Raw genomic sequence first — 26204 nt, 5'->3', positions numbered from 1 at the left:
GATGTAACAATGACTTAAGTAAATTATATTTCAATTTTAAAAAATCAGAATTTTGTGATTACATGTGCTACTATTTTCTAACTAAAACAGGATCTTCAAAACTAAGGGTTAAAGCAGAAATAATTTCTATCTATCCAATGTTCTGTCCATTCTATCATTATTCTGTGTAAATTGTAATGGTGACCATGGTGATGAGGTTCTGATCTACTTCATAGCATCAAAAGGAAGTAAATCCTTGTGGTTTGGTGTTTCTCCCTCAAGGAAGATAAAAATCCTGAGTATGTGCAAACGGTTTTCTTTTTGGCACTACTTTTTTAAGCATGTGGGTAGAGCTATATTAGCAGAGATTTGAATGCTGTTTCTGTTGAAGAATGTTGCATGCTATATGAAGAACAGTGGAAAGCCTGGAATAAGATTAAAAAGCTAATAGTTGTACAGGCTCATTTTAATAGGTGGATCTATGCGACTGTGCATAAATATTAAAATTTTAATCATAAACTTGACCAAATCTTTAAAGTCCAGAATAGCTGTAAAACATTTTTAATTTTAGTAAAGTTAAATCTTCACACATGCTGAACTGGAAAATTGTGATTGAGCAACAGAAAACATTTCTCTGTTTTCTACTTCTAGGCCAGTAAATAAAGGGCAATCTCTAATGATTTTTTAGCTTTTTTTTTAGAAACTATTAAATCTAATTCTTTGCTGATTTTCTCACAACATTACTACTGAGAACTGGCAGCAGATTTGCTTTATCAATATTGTAAAGTCACCTCTTTTTTTTGGTCAAGGGACTGGAGCCATATAATTGTAAATTTAAGGAAATAGATTATTTTTGTTGTTGCCCATCTGTTCTTCAGACACTGGGAAAGTTAAGGGAGCAAAGGGAATATTTTGTATTCATTCCAACACATGGCTGCTTTCTTATGAAAAAAGTTACTTTTTTCTTGCTTCTGTAGCTTTGCAATTGGCTGGAAAACCTATCCACAGAGAGGAAGCAAAATCATCATTTTCACTGAGGGAATTTAAAAGACATGTTGGATTAAGCGTGGCAACAGATTAAGCCTGTAAAATAATTTTTTTGCTTCAAGTTGATTGTCAGATTCCAAGAAGCTACATTAACTTGTCATAGTCCTTGTTAAAGTATCCTTTGATTGTATATAATTTTGGAAGATGTTAACACAGCTGCAGCTCAGACTCTGAGAGCACAATGCAACATACGTATGGAGTTGAAATTTTAAATGCCGTTGTCTATTTACACTTTGCTGCTGGAAGAGATCAACCTTCCTATTTATCATTGCAGTAAACACCTACTTTCCATTATACACTACCACATGCAAGGGGCTTCACCCGCAACACAAAGTCAGAGAACTATCCATGTTGATACAATAGGGTTTTGTATCTATTACAAGACTCCTCATTGAGAATATTGTTATCATTTCTGCATGGGTTTCTCTTTGATTCTGAAATGTACATTAACTTTATATAATCTCTCTTGCGCTTCCTTTGTGATTGGAAAAGAGAATACATTAGTATAACCAGGTGAGCAGCTGACAATATGGGAGTTTTTGTTTGATTATACATTTCTTGGACATTCAGATACTAAGATTGAATGAATAATTTTTGGATTTAATTTGAAGAAAAAGGTTCTCATTGAGATTGCATTCTGTCTTTGTCTTTCAGGGTTGGATTTTCAATGTAGTTCCTTGGGCTGTTGCAGTCCCCTTCTCATTGTTTGGTGGCATTCTGACTGATCATCTGGTCAAGCTTGGTGAGAAATGAGCTTAGCCTTTCTTGTGAAACTGTATGAACAAACAGAAAACAAAATAATCTTCAACTGAAAATAATACAACATGTTTTCAAGGTTGAGTTTTCGTGGAATAATAGAGTTGAGGAATTTAATTAAGCCAACATCAATATGACTTGATCTACTGAGCATAAATTCATGGACCTACGTATATGAATGAGGTCAAATCAGCAACTTTCTAGTTATATATCGCTCATTTTCATATATTGTTGACACTGCACCAATAAAAACATAGGCATACTACTCAAACACACAACTCTTTGCCTCACCTATGTGTCCCTCTTTTCTGTGAACCAGTTCACTTTCCCAACACTCAACTCTGCTTCATCCACCAGCTCAATCCTTCCTAAACCCTTAACCTTTAATTAATACTTTTAACCTAATGCCCTTCATCCTCCCCCACCCCCGCCACCCCAGTTTCTATCAATGTTTGGCCTTTCGCCCACAACTTGATCATCCCTTCGGGCTTTGTGCAAAACAATGAGCTATCACTTCGTAATGTTCGTTCAGGATTGGTGTGGTCAGTACAGTAGGATCACGTAAGCTTATCTTGCTTCCAAAACTTCACAAACCCTTTATAATGGAAAACATTGGGTACACAAATATTGGGAGATTTCCTTTCCATTTTCTGTTCCACCACCAGACAATTAGTGCTGTACTGTAAACATTGTTAATTATCCTGTAATAATGAAAATCTAAAGAAACAAATTTCATTAACAAATAAGTAATTTACTGTTCTGATATACGGTCCTGATCTATTTCCAATTTTGCTTGAATAGTTGATCAGTGATGACGTATGCATTCATAGAATGTTATTGGGAGAGCTCCTGAGACCAACAGGTTTCGTATGAAACATGAGAATGTGCAGTCAGCATAATGAATGTTCTGAAATGAAGGCAGCCCTAGGTAGCAGCAACCATTGTATCTTTTATTCAGTTTGAGGGAGAGAGGAGTGGGTCTGAGCCTATTTTAATATGTAAATAAGAACAGTAATGAAGACATGAAAGCAGAGCTGGCTAAAGTGAATCGGCAAATTATTTAAAGAATCAGTCAATAGAAATGTACTGACATATTAAGTGGATATTTCAAAATATACACAATAGTTTGTTTCAATGAGGAAGAAAAACCCAAAGGATGGGCCTGCCATTTGGGGTTAACTAGGTAGAAGGTGATTAACTACTTTAACCAGGTTATAGGTAGTATCACACTTAAGGAAAAGCGTAAATTGTGCAAAGACAGGAGGCAGGTCAGAAGTTTAGACAGAATATAAAAGAAAACAAAGAACAATCAAATTTTAAAAAGGAGTATACAAGAGAAAGCTTCTGAGAAATATGAAAAATTTCTATAAAAATTAAACAAAGAATAGAGGTGACAGAGTATTGGTCCCATAGAGAGTCAGACTTGAAAATTAAGAATGGAAAATAAAGAATAACATGAACAGATATTTTGCATCAGTCTTCACTGTAGATGATACAAGTAATATCCCAAAAACAGCGATAGATAAGGCAATGGAAGGGAAGAAGAAGCTCAGGGTACCTCTCAGAGAAGGAGTACTGAGTAATTGTTGGAGCTGTGGACTGACAAATGCCTGAGTCCCTAAGATATAAAAAGAGATGTCTAGTGAGGGAGTTGGAGCATTAGTTCTAACTTTCCAAAACTTTCTTGAATCAGGGACAGTACCATTAGATTGGAAGATAGTGATAATTGCAACATATTTGGCCACTCTTCTAGCCTTTCTATATATTTTGTAACCTCATATTCCCTTCACAACCTACTTTCCTACCTATCTTTATGTCATCAATAAATTTAGCAACTATGCCATCTGTCCCTTCATCTAAATCATTTCCATAAATTATCAACAGTTGAGATCCCAGCACTAGTCCCTAACCATATCTTCATATCTTCCTAACCTGAGAAAAGGCCTATTCATACCTATTGTTTACTTCCTGTTTGTTACTCCATTTTTCAAAAAGGGAGGAGGAGAAAAATTAGGCAACAACAGGCCAGTTAGCTTAACAATGTCAAAAGCTATTATGAAAAAAAGCTCAAGCATCATACTTACAAAAGTTTTGGTCAGTTACAGCCAGTCTAGTTTTCTGAAAGGGAAATCATGTTTGACCAATCTATTGGCATTCTTTGAGGAAGTAACCCATAATGTGGTTAAAGGGAAACCAATGGATGTAATGTACCTAGTTTTCCAGGAGGTATTTGATAAGAGGCTGCGTCAAAGTTATTGTGAAAAATAAAAGCTCAGGGCAGCCTATTGACATGGATAGAAGATTGGTTAGCTAACAGGAAGCAGAGAGTGTTTGAGAAAATGTAACAAATGATGTGCCACAGGTATCAATACTGGGACCCCAACTGTTTACAATTTATATAAATGACTTTGATGAAAGGATGGAAGGTATGGTTGCCAAATTTGCTGGTGAAACAATCATAGGTAGGAAAATAAGTTGTGAAGTGGACAAAAGGAGATTATACAAATAGTAAATGAATGGACAAAAATGTGACAAATGGAGTATAGTGTGGGGAAATGTGAAATGGTCCATTTTGGCAGGAAAGATGATACAGAGGCATGTTATCTAAATGGAGAGAGACTGCAAAGCTCTGAGATGTAAAGCAATCTGGGTGTCCTTGTGCATGAAATATAAATGGTTTTTATGTGGTACATAAGTCATTAAAAAACCACTAGAATTTATCCTGAAGGTAATTGAATACAAAGTAGGGGGGTTATGCTTCAGTTATTTAGAGTACTGCTGATACTGCATCTGGGATACTGTGCACAGTACCCCGGTCAACTTATTCAAATGCTCTAGAGGCAGTTAAGAGATGAATTTACTGGACTATTACCTGGATTGGATGTGTTATGAGAACAGGTAGCACATGCTAGGCTTGGAATTTTGTCCATTATCAACATATTGAGGTGGGGGGTGGTAGCGGTTAACATCAACCAGAAACTGAATGGGACTATAGATACAAGTACTGTGGCCACAGTCATGCAGAAAGTAATTCACCCACGGACTTCCCAAAGCCTGTCCACCATCTACAAAGCGTAGGTCTGGAATGTGATGGAATACTCCCCACTTGCCTCGATGGGTGCAGCTCCTACAATGTGAAAGAAGCTTGAAAAGCTCACTTGATTGGCTTTACATCCACAACATTCACTCCCTCCACAATTGGCACTTAATACCAACAATATATATCAATCACATCCTGGCTCAACCCATCCATTCCCGACTGTGTACTTCAGGCTAATGGTTTTTCTATCCATCGTATGGACCGTACAGTGTCCTCAGGTAACTCAAAGGGTGGAGGGGTTTGCTTTTTAATCAACAACTTGTGGTGCATGGACATTGCAATCCTGGGCAGCCATTGCTCGCCAAACCTTGAATTCCTCACCATCAAATGCCGCCCTTCTATCTACCATGGAATTTACCGCTGCTATACTAACCGCTGTGTATATGCTACCACAAGCAAAGGTTGAGGAAGCTCTGGATATGCACTACTAACACCCTGGAGACGGAACACTCCGAGGCCCTGTTTATTGTAACTGGTGACTTCAATCAAGCCAGTCTAAGGAAGGTGTTGCCCAAGTACCATCAGAACATTACCTGCCCCACCAGGGGCCTGAACATTTTAGGCTACTGCTACGTCACTGTGAAAGATGCCTACCACTCCATCCCCTGCCCTCATTTCAGGAACTGTGACCACAATGCTATGTTTCTTCTCCCGGCCTACAGGAAAAGCTCAAGCAGGAGAAACCCTCGAGGTTACACATCCAGTGCAGGTTGGAGGAGACACTCTGGTGCTGTCTGGAATTGGCTGATTGGGCAATGTTCAAACAGTCTGCAGGTACCTTGGATGAGTATGCCACTGCCGTCATAGATTTTATCAGTAAGTGTGTGGATACCGAGGAAGTCAGTCTGGGTGTTCCCCAGCAGGAAACCCTGGATGAATCAGGACATAGAGAACCTGCTAAAAACCAGGTGTGAGGCTTCAGATCAGGAGACCCACTCAAATATAAGGAATCCAAGTATGACCTTTGCAGAGCCATTAAGACAGCCAAGGACCAATATCGATCCAAACTAGAGACGCAGACAGACAACCGGAGACTATGGCAAGGACTGAATGACATCACAGGTTCGAAAAAGAGACAGTGCATGATAGCAGACGATGACATGTCCCTCCCAGATCGTCTCAACACCTTCTATGCTCGCTTTGAGCAGAATTTCAGTGGAGAGGCAACACCATTTCCGACAAGTCCTGACGAACCTATCCCAACAGTCAGTGCATCAGAGGGCAGGTCAGTTTCCCTTTGTGTGAATCCAAGGAAAGTGACGGGACCAGACAGAGTACCAGGCCATGCACTCAGAGTATGTGCAGATCAACTGGCAGAGGTCTTCTCGGACACCTTCAACCTCTCCCTGCAGCAGGCCCCTGTCCCTGCCTGTTTCAAGAGGGCCAACATCATCCCTGTGCTGAAGAAGGCTCATGCAGCATGTCTCAATGACTACCGCCCAGTTGCCCTAACCTTGGTGGTCATGAAGTGCTTTGAAAGCCTGGTCATGGCGTTAATCAACTCCATCCTCCCCACTACTCTGACCCACTCCAATTTCCCTATCAGAGCAACAGATCCACGTCAGATGCCATATCACTTGCCCTTCACTCCTCCCAAGAACATTTTGACACCAAGAATAGCTACATAAGAATCCTACTCATTGACTACAGTTCAGCCTCAATACTAATATCCCTTCGAGACTGATTACTAAATTTAGTAATCTTGGATTAAGCCCCACTCTCTGCAACTGGATCCTCAGTTTCCTTACCCACAGGCCACAATCAGTGAAGATGAGGGGCAATGTTTCATCGTCACTAACAGTCAACACAAGAACCCCCAAGGGTGCGTATTCAGCCCTCTACTGTACTCACTGTATATTCATGACTGGGTCACCAAATACCAGACTCTTGCCATTTACAAGTTCGCTGATGACACCACCACAGTCAGTCAAATCTCAGATGGCAATGAAACAGACTGCAGACAGGAGGTGGAAGACCTGGAAAAATAGTGCACTGAGAACAACTGAGCTCTCAATGCCGGCAAAACCAAGGAACTCATTATTGACTTTTGGCGGGATGTTACTCATGCCCCCCGACACATTAACAGCACAGAGACTAGATTAGACTAGATTACTTATAGTGTGAAAACAGGCCCTTCGGCCCAACAAGTCCACACCGACCCGCCGAAGCGTATACCACCCAGAACCATACTCCTACATTTACCCCTTCACCTAACATTACGGGCAATTTAGCATGGCCAATTCACCTGACCTGCACATTTTTGGACTGTGGGAGGAAACCAGAGCACCCGGAGGAAACCCACTCAGACACGGGGAGAATATGCAAACTCCACACAGTCAGTCGCCTGAGGCGGGAATTGAACCCGGGTCTCTGGCGTTGTGAGGCAGCAGTGCTAACCACTGTGCCACCGTGCCGTGGAATGAGTGGAGAGTGTCAAGCTCCTGGGAGTAGTCATCAACAACAAGCTTTCTTGGACTGTTCATGTGTATGCCTTGGTTACAAAGGCCCAACAACATCTCTTCTTCCTCAGGCAGCTGAGTAAATTTGGCATGAAGGCGAATACCCTTGCCAACTTTTATAGGTGCGCCATCGAGAGCATTCTGTCCAGAGGTATCACTACCTGGTATGGCAACTGTACCATTCAAGATCAGAGACGGTTACAGAGAGTGGTGAACTCGGCCCAGACAATCACAAAGGCCATCATCCCTTCTATAGAATCCATCTACCAGGCCCGCTGTCAAGGAAAGACCGCCAGCATTCTCAATGATCCATCTCATCCTGGCAATGTTTTTCTACAACCTTTACCAGCGGGGAGAAGGTAGAGAAGCCTGAACACACGCACCAGCCGGTCTCGAAACAGTTTCTATCCTACTGCTGTTAGAATATTGAATGGACTCACAAACTCTTAGCATTCGCCTGTACCTGTGTTTTTATTTTTGCCGATGTTTACCTATTATTTACTTATCTATGCTATTTAACTCTGTGATCTACCTGTATTCCTTGCAAGACAAAGCTTTTCACTGTGCCTCAGTACACGTGACAATAAATTCAATTTAGTTCAATTCAGTACAGTTACACCTCAGAAATTCACCAAGGCTTCTTAGACAGCACCTTCCAAACTCATGACCACTACCATTGAGAAGGACAAGGGTAGCAAATACGTAGGAATGCCATCACCTGCAAGTTCTCTTTCAGTCTTGAAATAGCTTTCTAATCATTACAGGAATCAAGGGATGACCCAGGAAAGTAGAATTGAGATTTATCGGATTAGCCATGATTTACTTTAATGGCAGAACAGATATGATGGACCAAATGGCTGATTGCTGCTCCTACAAGTTACGTCTTAAGCCACTCACCAAACTGACTTGGAAATGTATCTTTGTTCCTTCTGTGTCGCTGGGTCAAAATCCTGGACCTCTCCAAAAAAAATAACATTGTGATTGTACTTACATTGAATGAACTACAGTCATTCAAGAAATCAGCCCACCATCACCTTTTCAAGGGCATTTGGGATAGGCAATAAAAGCTGGCAGAGCCAGCAATACCCATGTCCTGTGACTTGATTGAGCCATATAAAACCCTGAGGGACCTTGACATGGTAGATATGGAATGGATGTTTCCTCTTGTGGGAGTCGCTGTTTAAAAAGTAGGGGCCATTTAAAACAACTTTCTTTGGGCAATTATCTTTCTTTGAGATTTGTGTGTATTTGGAACTCTCTCCTTGAAAAAGTGAGGGAGGTCAGTAACTGAATATTTTTAAGGCAGACGAATGTAGATTTCGGTTGATCAGGGTTTGAAAGATTGTTGGTAGTAAATGGGAATGTGGATTGGTGGTTACAGTCAGTTTAGCTATTATTGAATGGCTGAGCAGGTTCGAGGGGCTGAATGGCTGAAATGATTTCCCTGTTGAACAACTAGCTCAAACTTTCTTGTGAAACTATGAATCAACGGAAAGCAATGGAAAACAAGCTTTGGTTTTGGTGTCATAAATGTTTTGAATTATTAACAGGTCTATTAATCGCTAAGTTTTAGAAAGGAAAAAGAAACTGTAAATTGAACTGAACATATGGAGGAAAATGTTAATGTGAATGCAAAACGTATACAAATATTTGCTAGTAGCGATAATTCTGTCTTTGCATTTTACAGAGTTTACTTTTTTTTTAGGGTTTGACACTGCTAAGGTGCGTAAATTAATGCAGGTATGAAGACTAGTAGCTTATTTAAAATATTTTTAAAATTGTTTGACTGTATGAGAGAATACAATTAAAACCAGTTTCTTATATTTTCCTTCAAACAGGTGATTGCCATGGGATTATCCAGTATCTTTACAGCATTATTGAGTTACTCAGGCAGCTATTATCAATCCTTACTGTGTATATCAGCTAGTTTAGGACTTCAGACCTTCAGTCACAGGTAAGCTAAGATTAGATACAGTATATTTTCATATCTTGGGCCATCTTTGACACAGTTTGATATTATACATTGTTGACTTAAGTTATTAGCTTTGACTCAGTGGTTGGCCTGTCATTGCTGAGCAAGAAGGTTGTGCGTTCAAGCCATACCTGATATTATCTGCTCAGTATTCTACTGGCAGATGTGCCAATTTTTAGTAAGTTACAAAACTGAGGCCCAATCTCATGTGGACATAATAGGTCTTTTCTTTTTATTTTATACTTTATACTTTATTCATAAAAAACTTTATGTATACATAGATTCAAATGCAGGTCAGGTCTGTACAATAGCATATGAAGAGAACAAAGCAAACATTGGAATTTGACTATTAAACAAACAGACCTAAAGCATCTCTTACTTGTACAAAACCAAATGCACATAAAAAGATCCTATTGTATTATTGAAAGATGAGCAGGAAAGTTTTCACAATGCCCTGGCTAATGTTTTCCTTTCCAAAAATACCTATACTAGGTGTCATTTAGATCATAGTTCTTTGTGGAAATTTTGCTATATGTGATTTGGCTGCCCCAATGTTGACAACACAGAGTACATTTCAAGAAGATACTTTGATGCATCTGAAATGCATTTAGGATTTCTGTGCATGTGGCAGGCATTATGTAAATGCAGGTTGCACCTTGATTTTCCTCAGTCTAAACAATAGCTATTATCTTTTAGTATGTGGTGAAAAGACCATACACATACTGTCCTCTTTAACATTTTACCTGGTTTTATCTTTAACATTTTACCTGGTTTTACCTTTAACATTTTACCTCATTTTTTCCGAATCTTAGAAAACCTTTGGGCTCTGAATTGATTTTCAATCCAATATTTCTTCATTTCATCTCGAACATCACTCATCACCATTCTTGCCTCAGTCCATCTAAGACTGAAACCCTCCTCCATACCTTTCTTACCTGCAGATTTGATTATTGAAGTGCTCTCCTCCAATTAGCTTTCAACCAAAGTGCTGCTCCCTGTTTCCTGTGCTGCTTTCCTAAATTCCTGCGCTGACCTGTCTTTCTTCAGTGGGACACCCACACCTACCAACCCCATCACCCCGTGGCTGAACACTTCAACACCCCCTCCCACTCCGTCAAACCGTTACTGCCGGACGCCTGGAGGAAGAACACCTCATATTCCGCCTTGGGACCCTACAACCACATGCGATTAATGTGGATTTCACCAGTTTCCTCATTCCCCCTCCCCGCACATTATCCCGGTCCCAAGCCTCTAACTCAGCATCGCCCTCCTGACCTGTCCATCACCTTTCCCATCTATCCATTCCACACTCCTTGACCTATCACCTTCTCCCCCTCACCTTCATCTACCTATCACATTCCCAGCTACGTTCCCCCCCCAACCCAAACCCCCTCCCATTTACCTCTGACCCACAAGCCTCATTCTTGATGAACAGCTTATGCCCGAAACATCGATTCACCTGCTGTGCTTTTCCAGCATCACACTCTCGCCTCAGTGGTATCACTGACTTCTGAGTGAAAGCATTATAGATTCAGGCTACATTCCAGAATATGAATATGTAATCTCATCTGACATCCCATCCCTTAGAGGGATTGCTAGATTGTTAGAGGTGCTCCCGCCTTTCAGTTGTTACATTAAACTGAGGTTGCTTCTGCCGTTGAGATAGATGTAAAACATCTCATTTTAAAGTAAACTGGTATCACATCCAACATTAGTATTTTAATCCTAATCTATTCAATCAGATGATGTGGGTATTTATTTCTTTCCAGTTTCTGGGCCTTTGTGTGCCAAATGGCTGGTGTGATTGCCTGAGAAAATAACATTTCAAAGATCAGTCATTAGCTGTGAAGTGCTTTACATGTCTGGATTACATGAATAATGCTTTTAACTGCAAGTCTCTCTTATCGAACATTACATTGAGATATTACATGCCTGATCAGGTGGTCAGGGATAATTCCACGGCATTTTTTTCCCTCAAACAATGACAGTAAAAAACAGATTATCTGGTTATTTATTGCAGTTGCCATTGTGGGATCTTGCTATTTTCAATTTGTCTGCCACATCCCATAATAGCAGCCCTGCAGGAATTCCATTGATTGTAAAGCACTTTAGAATGCCTGAGAATGTGTTAAATGTGCAACAGCACTAGCTTGTTAGTTTTTTGTGGATAGTAACAAATCATCTTCACAAGTAATTCAAAATATTAAATTGAGTTCTAATTTTGAAATTGAAATTTTGAATAAATGACTAAAGGAGCTATTGTCTAAAGGCTTGCAAATTTTATTTACCTGATCGAGGGTTAGTGCTAAACAGATCTAAGTTTATTCTAGATGAGTGCGTTGTGCAAACAAGTAATGGTTGAAGTATTGTTTTGTTCTCTTTGTTTTCATAGTGGGGTATCTGTCAATGTTCAAGATTTAGCACCATCCTGTGCTGGTGCACTGTTTGGTAAGTAACAGTTACAAAAACATTTTGCATAGCTATATATATCTTCTACATTCTGCTGTGATAATAAATATATATCAGAGGTTAACGATCATTCACAAGGCCCAACCATCATTCACCTACTTTCTAATTATGAGTTTACAGTGTGTGAAGTGATGTGTGTGAATCTCCATTTAATCACTTTGGTAAAAAGCATGACAGGCTGAAATCAAAGGACAAAAAGGCCAATCAGTCCATCACATTAGTATTGTCCTCTGTAAGAGCAGTTCAATTAGTTTGATACCCCCTCCTTTGTTGTGGTTCTGTTCACCGAGCTGGGAATTTGTGTTGCAGACGTTTCGTCCCCTGTCTAGGTGACATCCTCAGTGCTTGGGAGCCTCCTGTGAAGCGCTTCTGTGACCTTTCCTCTGGCATTTGTAGTGGTTTGAATCTGCCGCTTCCGGTTGTCAGTTCCAGCTGTCCGCTGCAGTGGTCGGTATATTGGGTCCAGATCGATGTGCTTATTGATTGAATCTGTGGATGAGTGCCATGCCTCTAGGAATTCCCTGGCTGTTCTCTGTTTGGCTTGTCCTATATTAGTAGTGTTGTCCCATCGAATTCATGTTGCTTGTCATCTGCGTGTGTGGCTACAAAGGATATCTGGTCGTGTCGTTTCGTGGCTAGTTGGTGTTCATGGATGCGGATCGTTAGCTGTCTTCCTGTTTGTCCTATGTAGTGTCTGCCTGTAGTGTCTGTTTGTCCTATGTAGTGTCACACACACACAGCAGCATTGTGGTGTACACAGTGACTAGCAATATTTCTAAATGGTGCAAACTAAAAGAAGTTAGACAAAAATAAAGTACCGAAGATACTGGAACTCTGAAATAAAAGCAGAAAGTGCTGGAGAAACCAAGCAGGTCCCACAATATCTGTGCAAAGAGAAACTGAGTTAACTGTTCAGTCCAATATGACTTCAGTGAGAAAGTGGTAGGTTTGTAGAAAAAAGTGAGGTGGAGCAAGTGGAACAGAAGGGAAGGTTAGAGAGTGTGACATTACAGATTATGTGGGTCACAGAAGAAAGGATAAAAAGAATGATAATAGTTGTAGAGATGAGGGGTGTGTCTCGAGTATGTGTTAAAGACATCTGTGCTGAAGGCAGAACAAAGAAATCTAGACACTGGGGAGGGGGAATATAAGGGAAGGAAAATGGAGGACATGATGTTCATTGTCTGAACGTTTTGATCTCACTGTTGAGTCCAGAAAGTTACAAAGTGCCTAAGCAGTAAATGAGATGCTATTCCTCCAGCTTTTGTTGGGCTTCAATGGAACAATGCAGCAGACCTGGCACAGAAAAAAATGGGCATGGGAGCAATGCAGTGTCTTCAAATGGCAAGTGACCAGAAAGTTGCGGTCATGCTTGTGGACTGAGTAGTGGTATTTCACAAAATGGTCACGCAGTCTGTGTTTGATTGCTCCAACATAGAGGAGTCCACATTGTGAGCAGAGAATACAGTAGACTGAATTCAACCTTCTTTCAGTCTATTTGTGACAATGTGACAAGGACTTGGTCAGAGTAAAGAAAAAGCAGACAGACCTGAGGCAATTGTGCTCTGAGCCATCTCTTTAGTAATGTAAGTCATATTCATGCAATCTGTAAACAGTTGTTGAAAATCAATTGAGTTCATATTGTTTACTCAACTAAACACTGTCTTCATCCATGCTAGAATCACTAAAGCCTTGAAGGCACCCACACATACAAAGCTATCTGGTGTGTTTTCTTTTTATGAGGATTTTCAGAGAAGCAGAGAGAGAGTGTGTGAAGGTTTGTTGCTCTTTAACCAAGTTATCTCTGCCAATGTATTCAAAATTCCTTGCATCCACAAACTGGATAATGTGATCTAACTATGACAGTATTGTAGACATGCAAATTATATAATCCTTACAGTGTGGAAGCAGGCCATTTGGCCCATAAGTCCACACTGACCCTCTGAAGAGCATATCACCCACCCACCCTGTAACCCTGCATTTACCATGGCTAATCTACCTAGTCTGCAATCCCTAGTCACTCGTGGTGCTGGAAGAGCACAGCAGTTCAGGCAGCATCCAAGGAGCAGCGAAATCGACGTTTCGGGCAAAAGCCCTTCATCATGGCCAATCCATCTGCACATCTTTGGACTGTAGGAGGAAACTGGAGTACTCGGCAGAAACCCACATAGACACATGGAGAACTCCACACAGAAGTCATGCAAGGCTGAAATCAAGCCTGGGTGGCTGGCACTGTGAGGCAGCTACCATGCTCATTGTCATTGTAGTGTCTTTGCTGTTGCAGCCAGTACCTTTTGCTTTGAAAAGTATCTATTTTCAAAAATTCAAAAATGCATTCAATTCTATTGTAAATTAATATTTGGATCACATATCTTCATAACAAAGTATCACAATCTTCCTCTCAATACTTCCAAGTTGTCATCTGTACATTTTGAAATTGAGTCTTGTACACCCATCCCTAAATTCTTAATGTACGTCAAGAAAAAACATTGGTCTTGATACTGATCAACTACACCATGAATATACTGGACCACTCTGTTCAGACTCTCAAAAATGAATAATTTTTCGAGTGACTACCTGGAACTTGATAATGGATTATTTTTCATTGTCATTAGGCAATTGAAATCTACTAAACATTCCTATATTTGCGCTAATATCTAAAAGCTATTACTCCACAGTGATTACTATACTCAGAACAGCTTTCAGAATCAGGAAAGCCAAAAGAATATGAAGGGAAGACATAACATAAAGAACTTCCAGTGTGCTATGAATATAAGTTTTGTAAGATCATTCTGGATTTTAAGGTTTGTTTTGTTTGCACCAATTGAATTTTGTCCAGTTTACTGCTGAAAGGCAGTTCTAAAATACTAATTTAGTAATCTTTAGACAGGCTGTGTTATTTTATAAATCAGTTTACACCCCACCAGCACTTGTATAAACTTGTACAAATGTGGAATTTTAAAGTACCAATTTTTCCCTGACTATTAAGCATGTATTCAGTGGTGGGATGTTCATTTTTTCTTACTGACATCTAACTAATAATTTTATTCCTGCTGAATTAGTAAAATAGTTAAGCTGGTTATTGACAAAGAAAAATGCAGTTGCTGGAAATCTTGGATAAAAAGAGAAAATGCTGTAAATATTCAGTAGGTCTTGCACCAACTGTAGTGATAAAAGTGGAGTTGACGGGCAGGTGATTGAGAGCTTGCTCACTGGTTAGAGAACCTGTGAAAGCCTTTTGTCCCTCTTTCTGGAAAGACCAGTCACATTAAATGCCAATCAGGCATGTAGCTGGGTAAAGGGCCTTTCCCAGGATTGCAAATGCTGGGGGCGCAGGTCCTGCACCAAGATCAGTGGATGGCTGCTCTATATTGCTGAGCAGCGCCACCAAGGACACAGTGGCTGCTGTCGGTAATGTATCCACCCAAAGTCAGAATGTAGAAACGACTAGGCCAAGAGAGTCCTGCAGCAGCAGCAGCAGCAGAAAGCTGACTTTTATTGGTCTGCCTTTTTGCAACCCATGATCACCCTTGATCAAGAGACATAACTTCACCCACCTTGACCCCTCTCCCAACAAAAGCATAAGTGTCTCTGGCGGGTTTTGTATTTCAGATTTCCCAAATAGTAAGACCTGCTGCCCACTGTTGCCTGTCTAACAATAGGTGGTTGTGGCCTTTATGTGGGTGTTAATTGCCGACTTATGGCACAGTTGGGGTGATGCAGGAAGTTTATCTATGAGCCTTGCCAGTCCAGACTTCACCAGCAGTGGGGTCCTTACTCATCTATCTCCCACCTGATTAAATGCTCTCATCTGCCACAAAACCAAATACCAGGAAGAGTCATAGAGTCATAGAGATGTACAGCACGGAAACAGACCCTTCAGTCCAATCCATCCATGCCGACCACATATCCCATCCCAATCTAGTCCCACCTGCCATCACCCGGCTCATATCCCCCCAAACTGTTCCTATTCATATACCTATCCAAATGCTTCTTAAATGTTGCAATTGGACCAGCCTCCACCACTTCCTCTAGCAGCTCGTTCCATACACGTACCGCCCTCTGTGTGAAAAAGTTGCCCCTTAGGTCTCTTTTATATCTTTCCCCTCTCACCCTAAACCTATGCCCTCTAGTTCTGGACTCCCCAGGGGAAAGACTTTGTGTATTTACCCTATCCATGCCCCTCATAATTTTGTAAACCTCTATAAGGTCATCCCTCAGTCTCCGACGCTCCAGGGAAAACAGCCCCAGCCTGTTCAGCCTCTCCCTATAGCTCAAATCCTCCAACCCTGGCAACATCCTTGTAAGTCTTTTCTGAACTCTTTCAAGTTTCACAACATCTTTCCGATAGGAAGGAGACCAGAATTGCCCGCAATATTCCAACAGTGGCCTAACCAATGAACTGTACAGCTGTAACATGACCTCCCAACTCCTGTACTCAATACTCTGACCAATAAAGGAAAGCATACCAAATGCCTTCTTCACTATCCTATCTACCTGCGACACCACTTTCAAGGAGCTATGAACCTGCACTCCAAAGTCTCTTTGTTCAGCAACAGTCCCTAGGACCTTACAATTAAGTGTATAAGTTCTGCTAAAATTTGCTTTCCCAAAATGCAGCACCTCGCATTTATCTGAATTAAACTCCATGTGCCACTTCTCAGTCTGTTGGCCCATCTGGCCGAGATCCTGTTGTAATCTGAGGTAACCCTCTTCGCTGTCCACTACACCTCCAATTTTAGTGTCACCTGCAAACTTACTAACTGTACCTCTTATGCTCGTGTCCAAATCATTTATGTAAATGACAAAAAGTAGAGGACCCAGCACCGATCCTTGTGGCACTCCACTGGTCACAGGCCTCCAGTCTGAAAAACAACCCTCCACCACCACCTTCTGTCTTCTACCTTTGTGCCAGTTCTGTTTCCAAATGGCTACTTCTCCCTGTATTCTGTGAGATCTAACCAGTGAGAAGATTAAATTCTCTCGTGGTTCAGCTCAATAACATTTTAGTAGAATGATCCATCGCTGTTCTAATGAAAAGTTAAAAAGTTGGGTTGAATTTATGGGTCGTCCATGGGCAGGAAACCAGGTGAGGGACCTCATGAATTAGGGCACTGTGTGCCATTTGTGGCATGCTCTCCATGGTTCCACCTTGTGGCAGGTGGGTGTGTCAGATGGGTACCTGACCTGTCACCCAATTGATAACCTTAAATCAGCGATTAATGCCTAATTACATGACTCATCACTTTGCCTCTCTGGTTGAATGGTGTTGGGTGAACCAACCTTCAGCATATAATCCAGCTCATTAACTCTGTTTCTGTCTCCACAGATAGCATCAATCTGATTATTTTTTGTGATGTATCTCATTTCTAATGTTTTTCTATCATCATTATTTAATCATGCTTCTTGGAGAGTAAAGTCAAAATCTGTAGATCTTTAACCTTCTTTTATAATTATTTAGGTGTTATGAACACCGGTGGAGCGTTATTTGGTGAGTTTTGTTTTTACTTTTACATTTGGGTTACCACTACATGTTGCATAATTGATTTTATACATACATAATGTCCATCATTAAGTCCACAAAAACATAGACTGTAATGTATTTATAGAGCTGATATATCCATTCTCACCATTTTGGTATTTGAAATTTGTGGCCACAATGATTGCTTCCTTTCTTTCCATTTAAAGGAATTACATAGTATTGCTGCAACATGGAACCATAACAACTCATCCCCAATTGCTCTATGCTGGTATTCATATGCCACAAACATCCTCCTGCTTTTAATTATCCCTTCTGACTCTGGTACTATGTCTTCATGCTTGGACTGACTGTTAAGTGTGTCAATGCTATCTGGTATCAGGTACTCCATGTGGCAGCATGTCCTAGTTTCTCAATGCTTTCTGAATAGAGAATTATTTCTAACTTCTTGTTGATCTTTTAGTAGCTGTCATATTTATGAGGCCTTGTTCAGTAGTCATGCACAAGTTAAAGTAGATTCTCTATTAGACTCTTTCATACTCGTAAAGACCTTTATCTCTCCTCTCCTTATTTTTTATCTATTTCAGGATTAACGTGACAGTCTGTATTGCAAATTATGTTGAATAATTTGTTTCTGGTGATAATATAGAAACTATCTTGACAAAGTATATTGAGTGCAGTCAGGTAATTTTGGGAACTGAAGGAAATAAATTTTATAGTATATATGTGATATATGTTCTATAATTATCCAGAAAATCTACAGCAAACATGTTTAGATTAGATTAGATTACTTACAGTGTGGAAACAGGCCCTTCGGCCCAACAAGTCCACACCGCCCATACTCCTACATCTACCCCTTACCTAACACTACGGGCAATTTAGCATGGCCAATTCACCTGACCTGCACATCTTTGGACTGTGGGAGGAAACCGGAGCACCCGGAGGAAACCCACGCAGACACGGGGAGAATGTGCAAACTCCACACAGTCAGTCGCCGGAGGCGGGAATTGAACCCGGGTCTCTGGCGCTGTGAGGCAGCAGTGCTAACCACTGAGCCACCGTGCCGCCCATGTGATGCTGCAATGTCCAGAAAATCTCAGGCACTGTCTCATGTTCCTTGCTCTCTATCATATAACGCCCTGTTCCAAAAGCCTGAAAGACAGCTGGCTGGTTTGCTGTGTTGGTGCACAAACAAAAATTGGTACAACCTTTAGGAAAAGTCAGTTTTAGTGTGTAGTAATTAGTAATATTCTTCCAAGATGATAACTTCTGAATGTTATTTTTGAAATTTTTTTAAAAAGTCTTATTGGCTTGACCCCCACATTGTGTATTATTTTTTGCATTTAATGATATATTCCCAGATGCTTTCAAGATCACATTCAATAAATACCCTTATATATAAATTTTCCATTTTCGAAGAAATCTTAAATAATATACACTCTCTCCGAATTGAACATTTGGAGAGTGACTTAGTGCAGCATTCCTGTTTCCAAGCAATGGCTACTAAGAAAATGAGGGGGGAGCAGGAAAAGACAAAATAGGTTTTGTGTCTTTTGAATTCAATTTTTTTTTTCTTTTAGGATGACCTTCAGACAATGAGCACTTAGAACGTAGTAAAGTACAGCACAGAACAGAATCTTCGGCCCACGATGTTGTGCCGAGGATTAATCCTAATCTAAAATAAAATAACCTAACCTATGCACCCCTCAATTCATTGCTGTCCATATGCATGTCCAGCAGTTGCTTAAATGTCGCTAATGATTCTTTTTCCACCACCTTTGCTGGTAACGCATTCCAGGCATTCACAACTCTCTGTGTAAAGTACCCACCTCTGATGTCTCCTCTTTCCCTTCCTCCTAACATTTTAAAACTATGGCCCCTCGTGGCAGTCAATCCTGCCCTGGGGAAAAGTCTCTGGGTATCGACTCTATCCATGCCTGTCATTATCTTGTACACCTCGATCAGGTCACCTCTCTTCCTCCTCTCCAGAGAGAAAAGTCTGCAACAGCCTCGATACTATTAATGGCACCTCTAACTTTTGTGTCATCGGCAAATTTACTAACCCCAACCCTCAACTTCCTCATCCAAGTCATTTATAAAAACTACAAAGAGCAGAGGCCCAAGAACAAAGCCCTGCAGGACACCACTCTCCACTGACCTCCAGGCAGAATACATTCCGTCTACAGCTACTCTCTGCCTTCTGTCAGCCAACCAATTCTGAATCTCCCTGTATCCCATACCTTCTGACTTTATGAAAGAACTTACCATGGGGATCCTTATCAAATGCCTTGCTGAAGTCCATATACAACACATCCACTGCCCGACCTTTGTCAACCTGTCTCGTCACCTCCTCAAAGAACTCAATAAGATTTGTGAGGCATGACCTGTCCCTCACAAAGCCATGCTGACTGTTTTTAATCACACCATGCTTTTCCAAATAGTCATAAATCCCATCCCTCAAACTTCTTTCCAAAACCTTGCTGACCACAGACATAAGACTGACTGGTCTGTAATTGCCAGGGATGTCCGCATTCCCCTTCTTGAAAAAAGGAACAACATTCACCTCCTTCCAATCCTCCAGTACGACTCCAATGGAGAGTGAGGAAGCATAGATCTTCGCCAGTAGCTTAGCAACCTCCTTTCTCACTTCCTAGAACAACCTAGGCTAAATCTGGTCTGGCCCTGGGAACTTATCAATCTTAATTTTTGCCAACTTCCTCGATCTCAATCTGTTCAAGCCTGTTTCCCGGCTCCTCGAAGTTCTCATTCACACCAAGGTCCCTTTCCTTCGTGAAAACCGAAGCAAAAAACTCATTTTGGGCTTCTCCTATCTACTCAGACTCCACGCACAAGTTCCCTACCTTCTCCCGGATCATTCTCTTATTCCTCATGTATGAGTAAAATGCCTTTGGGTTTCCTCCAGGTACTCTGGTTTCCTCTCTCAATCCAAAGATGTGCAGTTTGGGTGAATTGGCCATGCTAAATTGCCTGTAGTATCCAGGGATGTGTAGGCTAGGTGGAATAGACATGAGAAAGTGAGATTTATAGGGATAGAGTGGGTGTGGGGAGGTGGAGGAGGCAGTGGCGGGTCTGGGTGGAATGCTCTTCATAGACATGATAGGCCGAATGGCCTGCTTCCACGTTGCAGGGATTGGTGAATTGGCCATGCTAAATTGCTCATAGTGTTCAGGGATGTGTAGGCTAGGTGCATTAAGTTAGTTGAAATGGAGAGTAATAGGACAAGGGAATTTGTAGGATACTCTTCAGAGGGTCAGTGTGGACTTGTTGGGCCAAATGGCCTTTTTGCACACTGTAGGGATTCTATGGTGATTCTATGATTCTATGATCACTGTGAAGCAGAAGTTATCACAGACAAAATTAACAGTGGTGCTAACAGGCCACTGTTCACAAAACTAATGCAGGATCACACGGACTGCACATGGCATGCAGCTGATTCCCTCTCACCTTGAACTGAAAGTATTCTGCAACATGCTCTGTGCAATGCTGCCTTTCAGTGATATGTCACTGGGTATGAGAAGATTTCAGTAACATAGAAAACATAGGAATAGGTTTAGGCCACTCAGCCTCTTGAACCTTTTCCGACATTCACTGAGATCATGGCTGATTGTGACCTAACTCTATCTACCTGCCTTTGGCAGGTACTCATACAGCACTGACAATCACCCACTGTTTCTTTATGACATGTCTGACGCTGCATTCCTTGGAATCAAGTCCAACTCGAAGTCTTATGGAGAGGCATTCCATGGCCCACCTTGTCGGGGAGCTCCACTTCTGACTGTATGGGGCAGCATGTGAAACATTCATCAGACAGTGATGTGAAGGCTGGCAGCTCACATTACAAAGACCTTTCTTATGTTCCACACACAGGTTCATTGAAAATGTGACCGATGGATCCAGCCCCAACAGGGGCTATATCACTCTTATTGTAATGCAACAAAGATGCAGGTAAACAAAAGATGAACAGATGTGTCAGCAAACCCAGGGCCAGCAGCAACTCCAGCAGATGCTGAACAGCATTTACTTAAAGAGGTTATAGCTGCTGCGTGCAGCAGGATGTTAAAGGAGGCATGGGAGGTCCAGAGTCCATCATCTTCAACGAGTTTTCTCTGGATGAACAAAATGCAGTGTTGCCGAAGACTGAGGACGTCCTAGACACCACCATAGACAAGGCTGAGTGCTGGAGTGGGACAGACCACCTGAAAGGGTGGGTAGTCATTCTATCCCAGTGGCTGTCAAGATGATTGTTACATTGAACTTCTATGCAACTGGCTGTTTTCAAGGAGCCACTGAGAAATTTTGTGAGATCTTTCAATTCTTCATCGCATTTCCCCTTGATAAGGGCAATGCTGCAGTTCAGGCAGTAGGCTTTGCCAGCCTAGTTGGCTTGCCATGTTCAGTGTGCTGTAGACTGTACACACACACACACTGAGAGTACTGTATCATGAGGCAGCTGACTTCATCAATAGAAAAGGGTTTGATTCCATCAAAGAGCAACTCATCTGTGATCTTTGTTACCACATTCAAAGTCTATGTGAGGTTGGTGGGGGAAGGGCTTGCTGTTGAATGCAGACAGAATGTGCAGCCTTACTCTAGCACGCTGTCCTCTGCACAAAGCAGGCAAAGCAGGGATGTGATGGAGGCTCATGAGCTGGGAGAGCAGGAATCGTTCTTTGAGGAAGAAGGTAAGGAGGAGCAGCACCTTCAGCATGAGAGTGCTGCTTCATCAAATGCAACAAGCCTTACATGATTGAATTGACACTCGGGGGTTTCAGATAGATGAGAGCTGAGTGCAGTGATCACTCATTGATAGTAAATTGGTTGTTGCTTGAAAGGAAGCCATCTGTTTCTGCTCTGTCCTGACAGTCAGAAGCAGCTTCTGCTTGATTTTGTTTTGTTTGTTTCTGCTGTTGCTGAATAAAAGTGAATGTTTTGAACCATTTGAAGGCTCTTCAGAATATAATGGACCCACACTGAGAAATGGGAAGATACTGGCCTAGGCTGGGCATTGGAGAAAGGGTAACACTCACTTAGACATGATTGTAAGATGGGATGAGGCTAAGGAAGGGTAAATTCTTAAAGAGCAATAGATGTAAGACAATGCAATGAAACATCAACAATGCCACCTCTGTCTTCTGAGATGCATTGGTTGCAGTTACTCTCCGACTATGTGTACCATGAAGACAAGTTTGGCCTGCCTGCACTTGACCAGGTATGTGGCTGAGCTTTAATGATGGCACTGGTGCCAAGGATCCTAAGATGTTCCATTGCTGGGACAACTACTTACAGTGAGTGGGAGAATAGGATGAGTGCAGCATCATAGGGGCATGATAGATAAATAGTGAGGCCTAAAATCTCTCTAGGCCTGATACAAAGTAAAACTCTGAAAATGACATTCAATCAAATTCTGGTAAGCCTTTTAAACTTATAGTTTAAATTTTTTAAACTTTTAAATTCAATTTTTCTAGAAGCGGACTAGTTTCTCACTATCTACTCTGTCCCAAATTCTTATGATTTTTGGTATCTCTATCAAATCTTGTCTCAACCTTCTCTTTTCGCAGGAAAATAATCTCACAGAAAGACTGGAGAATTTGAATTTGAAGTCCATCATCTTTTTTGCACCCTCTCTAACCCATTGCCATCTTTTCTAAAGTGTGGTGCCCAGCTCTAGAGACTAGGTTTAAAGCATATTTATCATTACTTCTTTGCTTTTGTATTTTGTGTCCCTCTTCATAAAGCATACGGTGTTGATGCTTTAATAACTTTTTTCTTGACCTGCCTACCACCTTTGATAATTTATGCAGATATACACCCAGATCTGTCTGCTTCTGCATCTTACTTTGAATTGTAGACTTTATATTCTTTCTACTAAAATAAAATACTTCATGCTGCTCTGAAATAAAATCCATCTACCATCCTCATCCATTTTATCAATGTGTGTACAGTGTGGGCGGCACGGTAGCTCAGTGGTTAGCAGTTCTGTCTCACAGCACTAGGGTTCTAGGTTCGATTCCAACCTCAGGCGTCTGTGTGGAGTTTGCGCATTCCCCCCGTGTGGTTTCCTCCGGGTGCTCGAGTTTCCTCCCACAGTCCAAAAATGTACAGGTCAGGTGAATTGGCTATGCTAAATTGTCCATTGTGTTGGGTGCATTAGTCAGAGGGAAATGGGTCTAGGTGGGTTACTCTTCGGAGGGTCGGTGTGGACTGCTTGGACCGAAGGGCCTGTTTCCACACTGTAGGGAATCTAATCTATCTAATCCTTTCGAAGTTCTGCACTAGACCCATCACAGTTCAAAAAACTTGCAAGTTTTAGATCATCCACAAATTTTGAAATTGTGCCTTCCACTCAGATGTAGGTCATTAATATATCAGAATGGGTAGGGCTCCTAACATTGACTCCTGGGGAACTCCACTATAAATCTTCCTCCAGTTTGAGGAAGGAAGTCTCTTTTAAACTTAAAGGTGTAACAAATTGTAGTTGAACTGTGCCTACTTTCTGTAGATGGACTCTTGTATCTTGACATGAATAAATGAGTTTTAGATCATCGACTTCAAATTTTGTTACTAATCTTGTACTAATGCATATGAAAATCATGCCCGATGCAAAAATGGCAGAACGACCAACTTAAATGGGGCACCAGAGATTTATGTTGAGCTACTACACGTGCTTTCTTTCTTCTGTGAACACCAACATAGTTAATTTTATTTTCTCTTCATTACAGGCGTTGCTTTAGTCTACTTTGCAGGTTACCTCATTGAAACTTCAGGATCCTGGCCATCAGTTTTCAGCTTGATCAGCATAGTCAACACATTTGGCCTTTCTATCTTTATCATCTTTGGCCAGGCTACACGAGTAGACATTTAATTAATGGCAATATTTCAGATTGAATTTCAAAGTTACTGAACACAGACTTCAAGAAGAAAGAGAGAATATAGTTTTTAAAATATAAAAGTTCCGACCAGTTTTTCTTGGTTTGAGGAACTTATTATTGTACTTTGTTTATAAACAAATTGCTGCTGAAGTCCTGTTTTGAAAAAAAAAACAAGACTTAAATATACACAAAACCATTTATGCTATTTTTAGTGATTTTATTTGTTGGAGAGATGCTATTTTTACATGAATAAACTATTTATGAGAAATAAATATATAAACTTATAAATATATAAACTTGACTTGTCAGAAGATGTGATACAAGATGTGTCTTCTTAAAGGTGGATGCTGACAGAGAGCCAAACATAAATTCTGAAAAGATGTAACTGCCCTATGCTGTTCTTCAGTTGTATCAGCTGTTTTTCATTGACTCCATGCTTACAGGTGCACTTGGAATTTTTGTTTCCTATTAGCATAATAATCTAATACCAGCATTAGTAGTAAATGTTAGATTAATAAGAATTTTCATTTCTGAATCTTGCAGCTTACAAGTTTATCGTTTTTATATTCCAGTTTCTGGACCTATAACTTGTGATGAAAGCAGTATATTATACGATTTGGATCCAAACAAAGGCTGGTAGCTATGAGTCAGTTCTGTGAAGTTTTTTTGTAAAAGGTTAAAAAGCAACTTAGAACAGTGACTTAAATACATAATTTCCAGAAAGCATATGATGGCAATTAGGCGTCTGGTAGAACCCTGTAATATTAGTGAATATTAGTTTATACTATTAGGTTTATGGAAGGTAGAGTAAACACATTAAGGCAATTGGTTTAGTTTTACTTTAGAACAGAGGTTCAATTTTGTTTTGGATCAGAAGAACTCAGACTTCCGTGCCAAACATAAAACAGTTTCACCTCGCAAAGCAATTATGTCAGTTCACAGGATCCAGTGAGCTCAGCAGAAATCCTTTTTAGTGTATGAAGCTCCAAAGTCAGGAGATTCTGGATAACTGCCGTTAAGTTGTGCAGACTTATGATTCTTTCCGTCATAAGAATTTTGAGAGGTTAATGCCAATGGATTCAGAAAGGACAAAACTATCTCAATAATAGAAGTGAAAGAAACTGTAAAATGCCAGTTAAATAAAGTTTTAAAAAACTGAGATAGGAGTGATATTTCTCAGGGATTAAGTCTCTGTAATAGATAGTAATGGGAACAGGTTGAAACTTTGTTCCTTTAAAATCCACTTATGCAGTTAATTATTATTATGCACATTCCAGAATATTTCATTTAGTGTTTATCACTGAGTATAAAAGCGGCAATTGTCTTTTATGTGTCCTGGTGATAAGAAAGTCTGGCACCAAGCAGCTATCCCAGTCCAATTTTTATCATATTTGCGTGTGGTATTTTCTGACTGTTGCCTTGTCAACTCAGTGAAATGCAGTTCATTTACAGTCTATGTTACGTGTATATCACAGTATGAATTGAAATGTGCAACTTTTAAAATTTATTTTTGCATGCTTTCACTTTCTGCTTTTGCAATGGGAACAGCAAATCCACATGGCAACTTCAATTTTAACATCGGATTACTGCATAAAATAAGAATAGTTTCAATCCACTGTGTTTGTATTTATAAATATCTGTATATTCAGAATCAAACACTTATGTTTAAATGCTATCTGTAATTATTCAACTTTAACTTGCTTGCAGTTGTAAGATGCTTAAATAATAAATCATTTCTAAATCATTAACTCTGCAGATAACGATTTATCTTACGGCCAAGTTGAAATATTTGAACTGTTGCTATTTTGTAGAATGTTGACAATAAAGTTTTAATTGTATCTTATGGATTGCTGAATTTAGAGTCTGTTCAATGACATTTTTTTTTGCAGATTTACCATATTAAAAATTTACAACTGATCCTTAATGCTTAATTTAAAAGAACACCTTTAATCATTTGAAATTGTTCTCAATGTTATAATACTGCTGAAATTAATACTTCTTAAAAAAATTAGTGTCAGTAATTCTTAAATCAAATATGCTTTTTGAAAATTCA

General features: G+C 40.4%; 1 protein-coding gene across 6 annotated transcripts in view; it reads left to right on the top strand.

The window, feature by feature from the left end:
• slc17a9b (solute carrier family 17 member 9b) overlaps positions 1-25992 on the top strand; it is a 56317-nt gene extending 30325 nt beyond the window's left edge. For 3 of the 6 annotated variants that reach the window (XM_087994873.1, XM_087994874.1, XM_087994872.1), the window contains 6 exons: positions 1681-1768; positions 9047-9081; positions 9180-9295; positions 11706-11761; positions 17244-17273; positions 24002-25992. In XM_087994873.1, the coding sequence (XP_087850999.1) occupies positions 1681-1768; positions 9047-9081; positions 9180-9295; positions 11706-11761; positions 17244-17273; positions 24002-24144 (468 nt within the window). In that variant the 3' untranslated portion in view covers positions 24145-25992. The other 3 variants (XM_087994875.1, XM_087994877.1, XM_087994876.1) reach the window with 3 other exon arrangements.
• The last annotated feature ends 212 nt before the right edge of the window (positions 25993-26204 follow it).

Source organism: Chiloscyllium plagiosum, unplaced genomic scaffold (assembly GCF_037043375.1).
Source record: "Chiloscyllium plagiosum isolate Xiang-an unplaced genomic scaffold, Cpla_swu_hap1 HiC_scaffold_15, whole genome shotgun sequence".
Lineage (NCBI taxonomy): Eukaryota > Metazoa > Chordata > Chondrichthyes > Orectolobiformes > Hemiscylliidae > Chiloscyllium > Chiloscyllium plagiosum.
The sequence above is the reverse complement of the archived record's forward strand: the minus strand, read 5'-3'. Positions and strand labels throughout refer to the sequence as shown.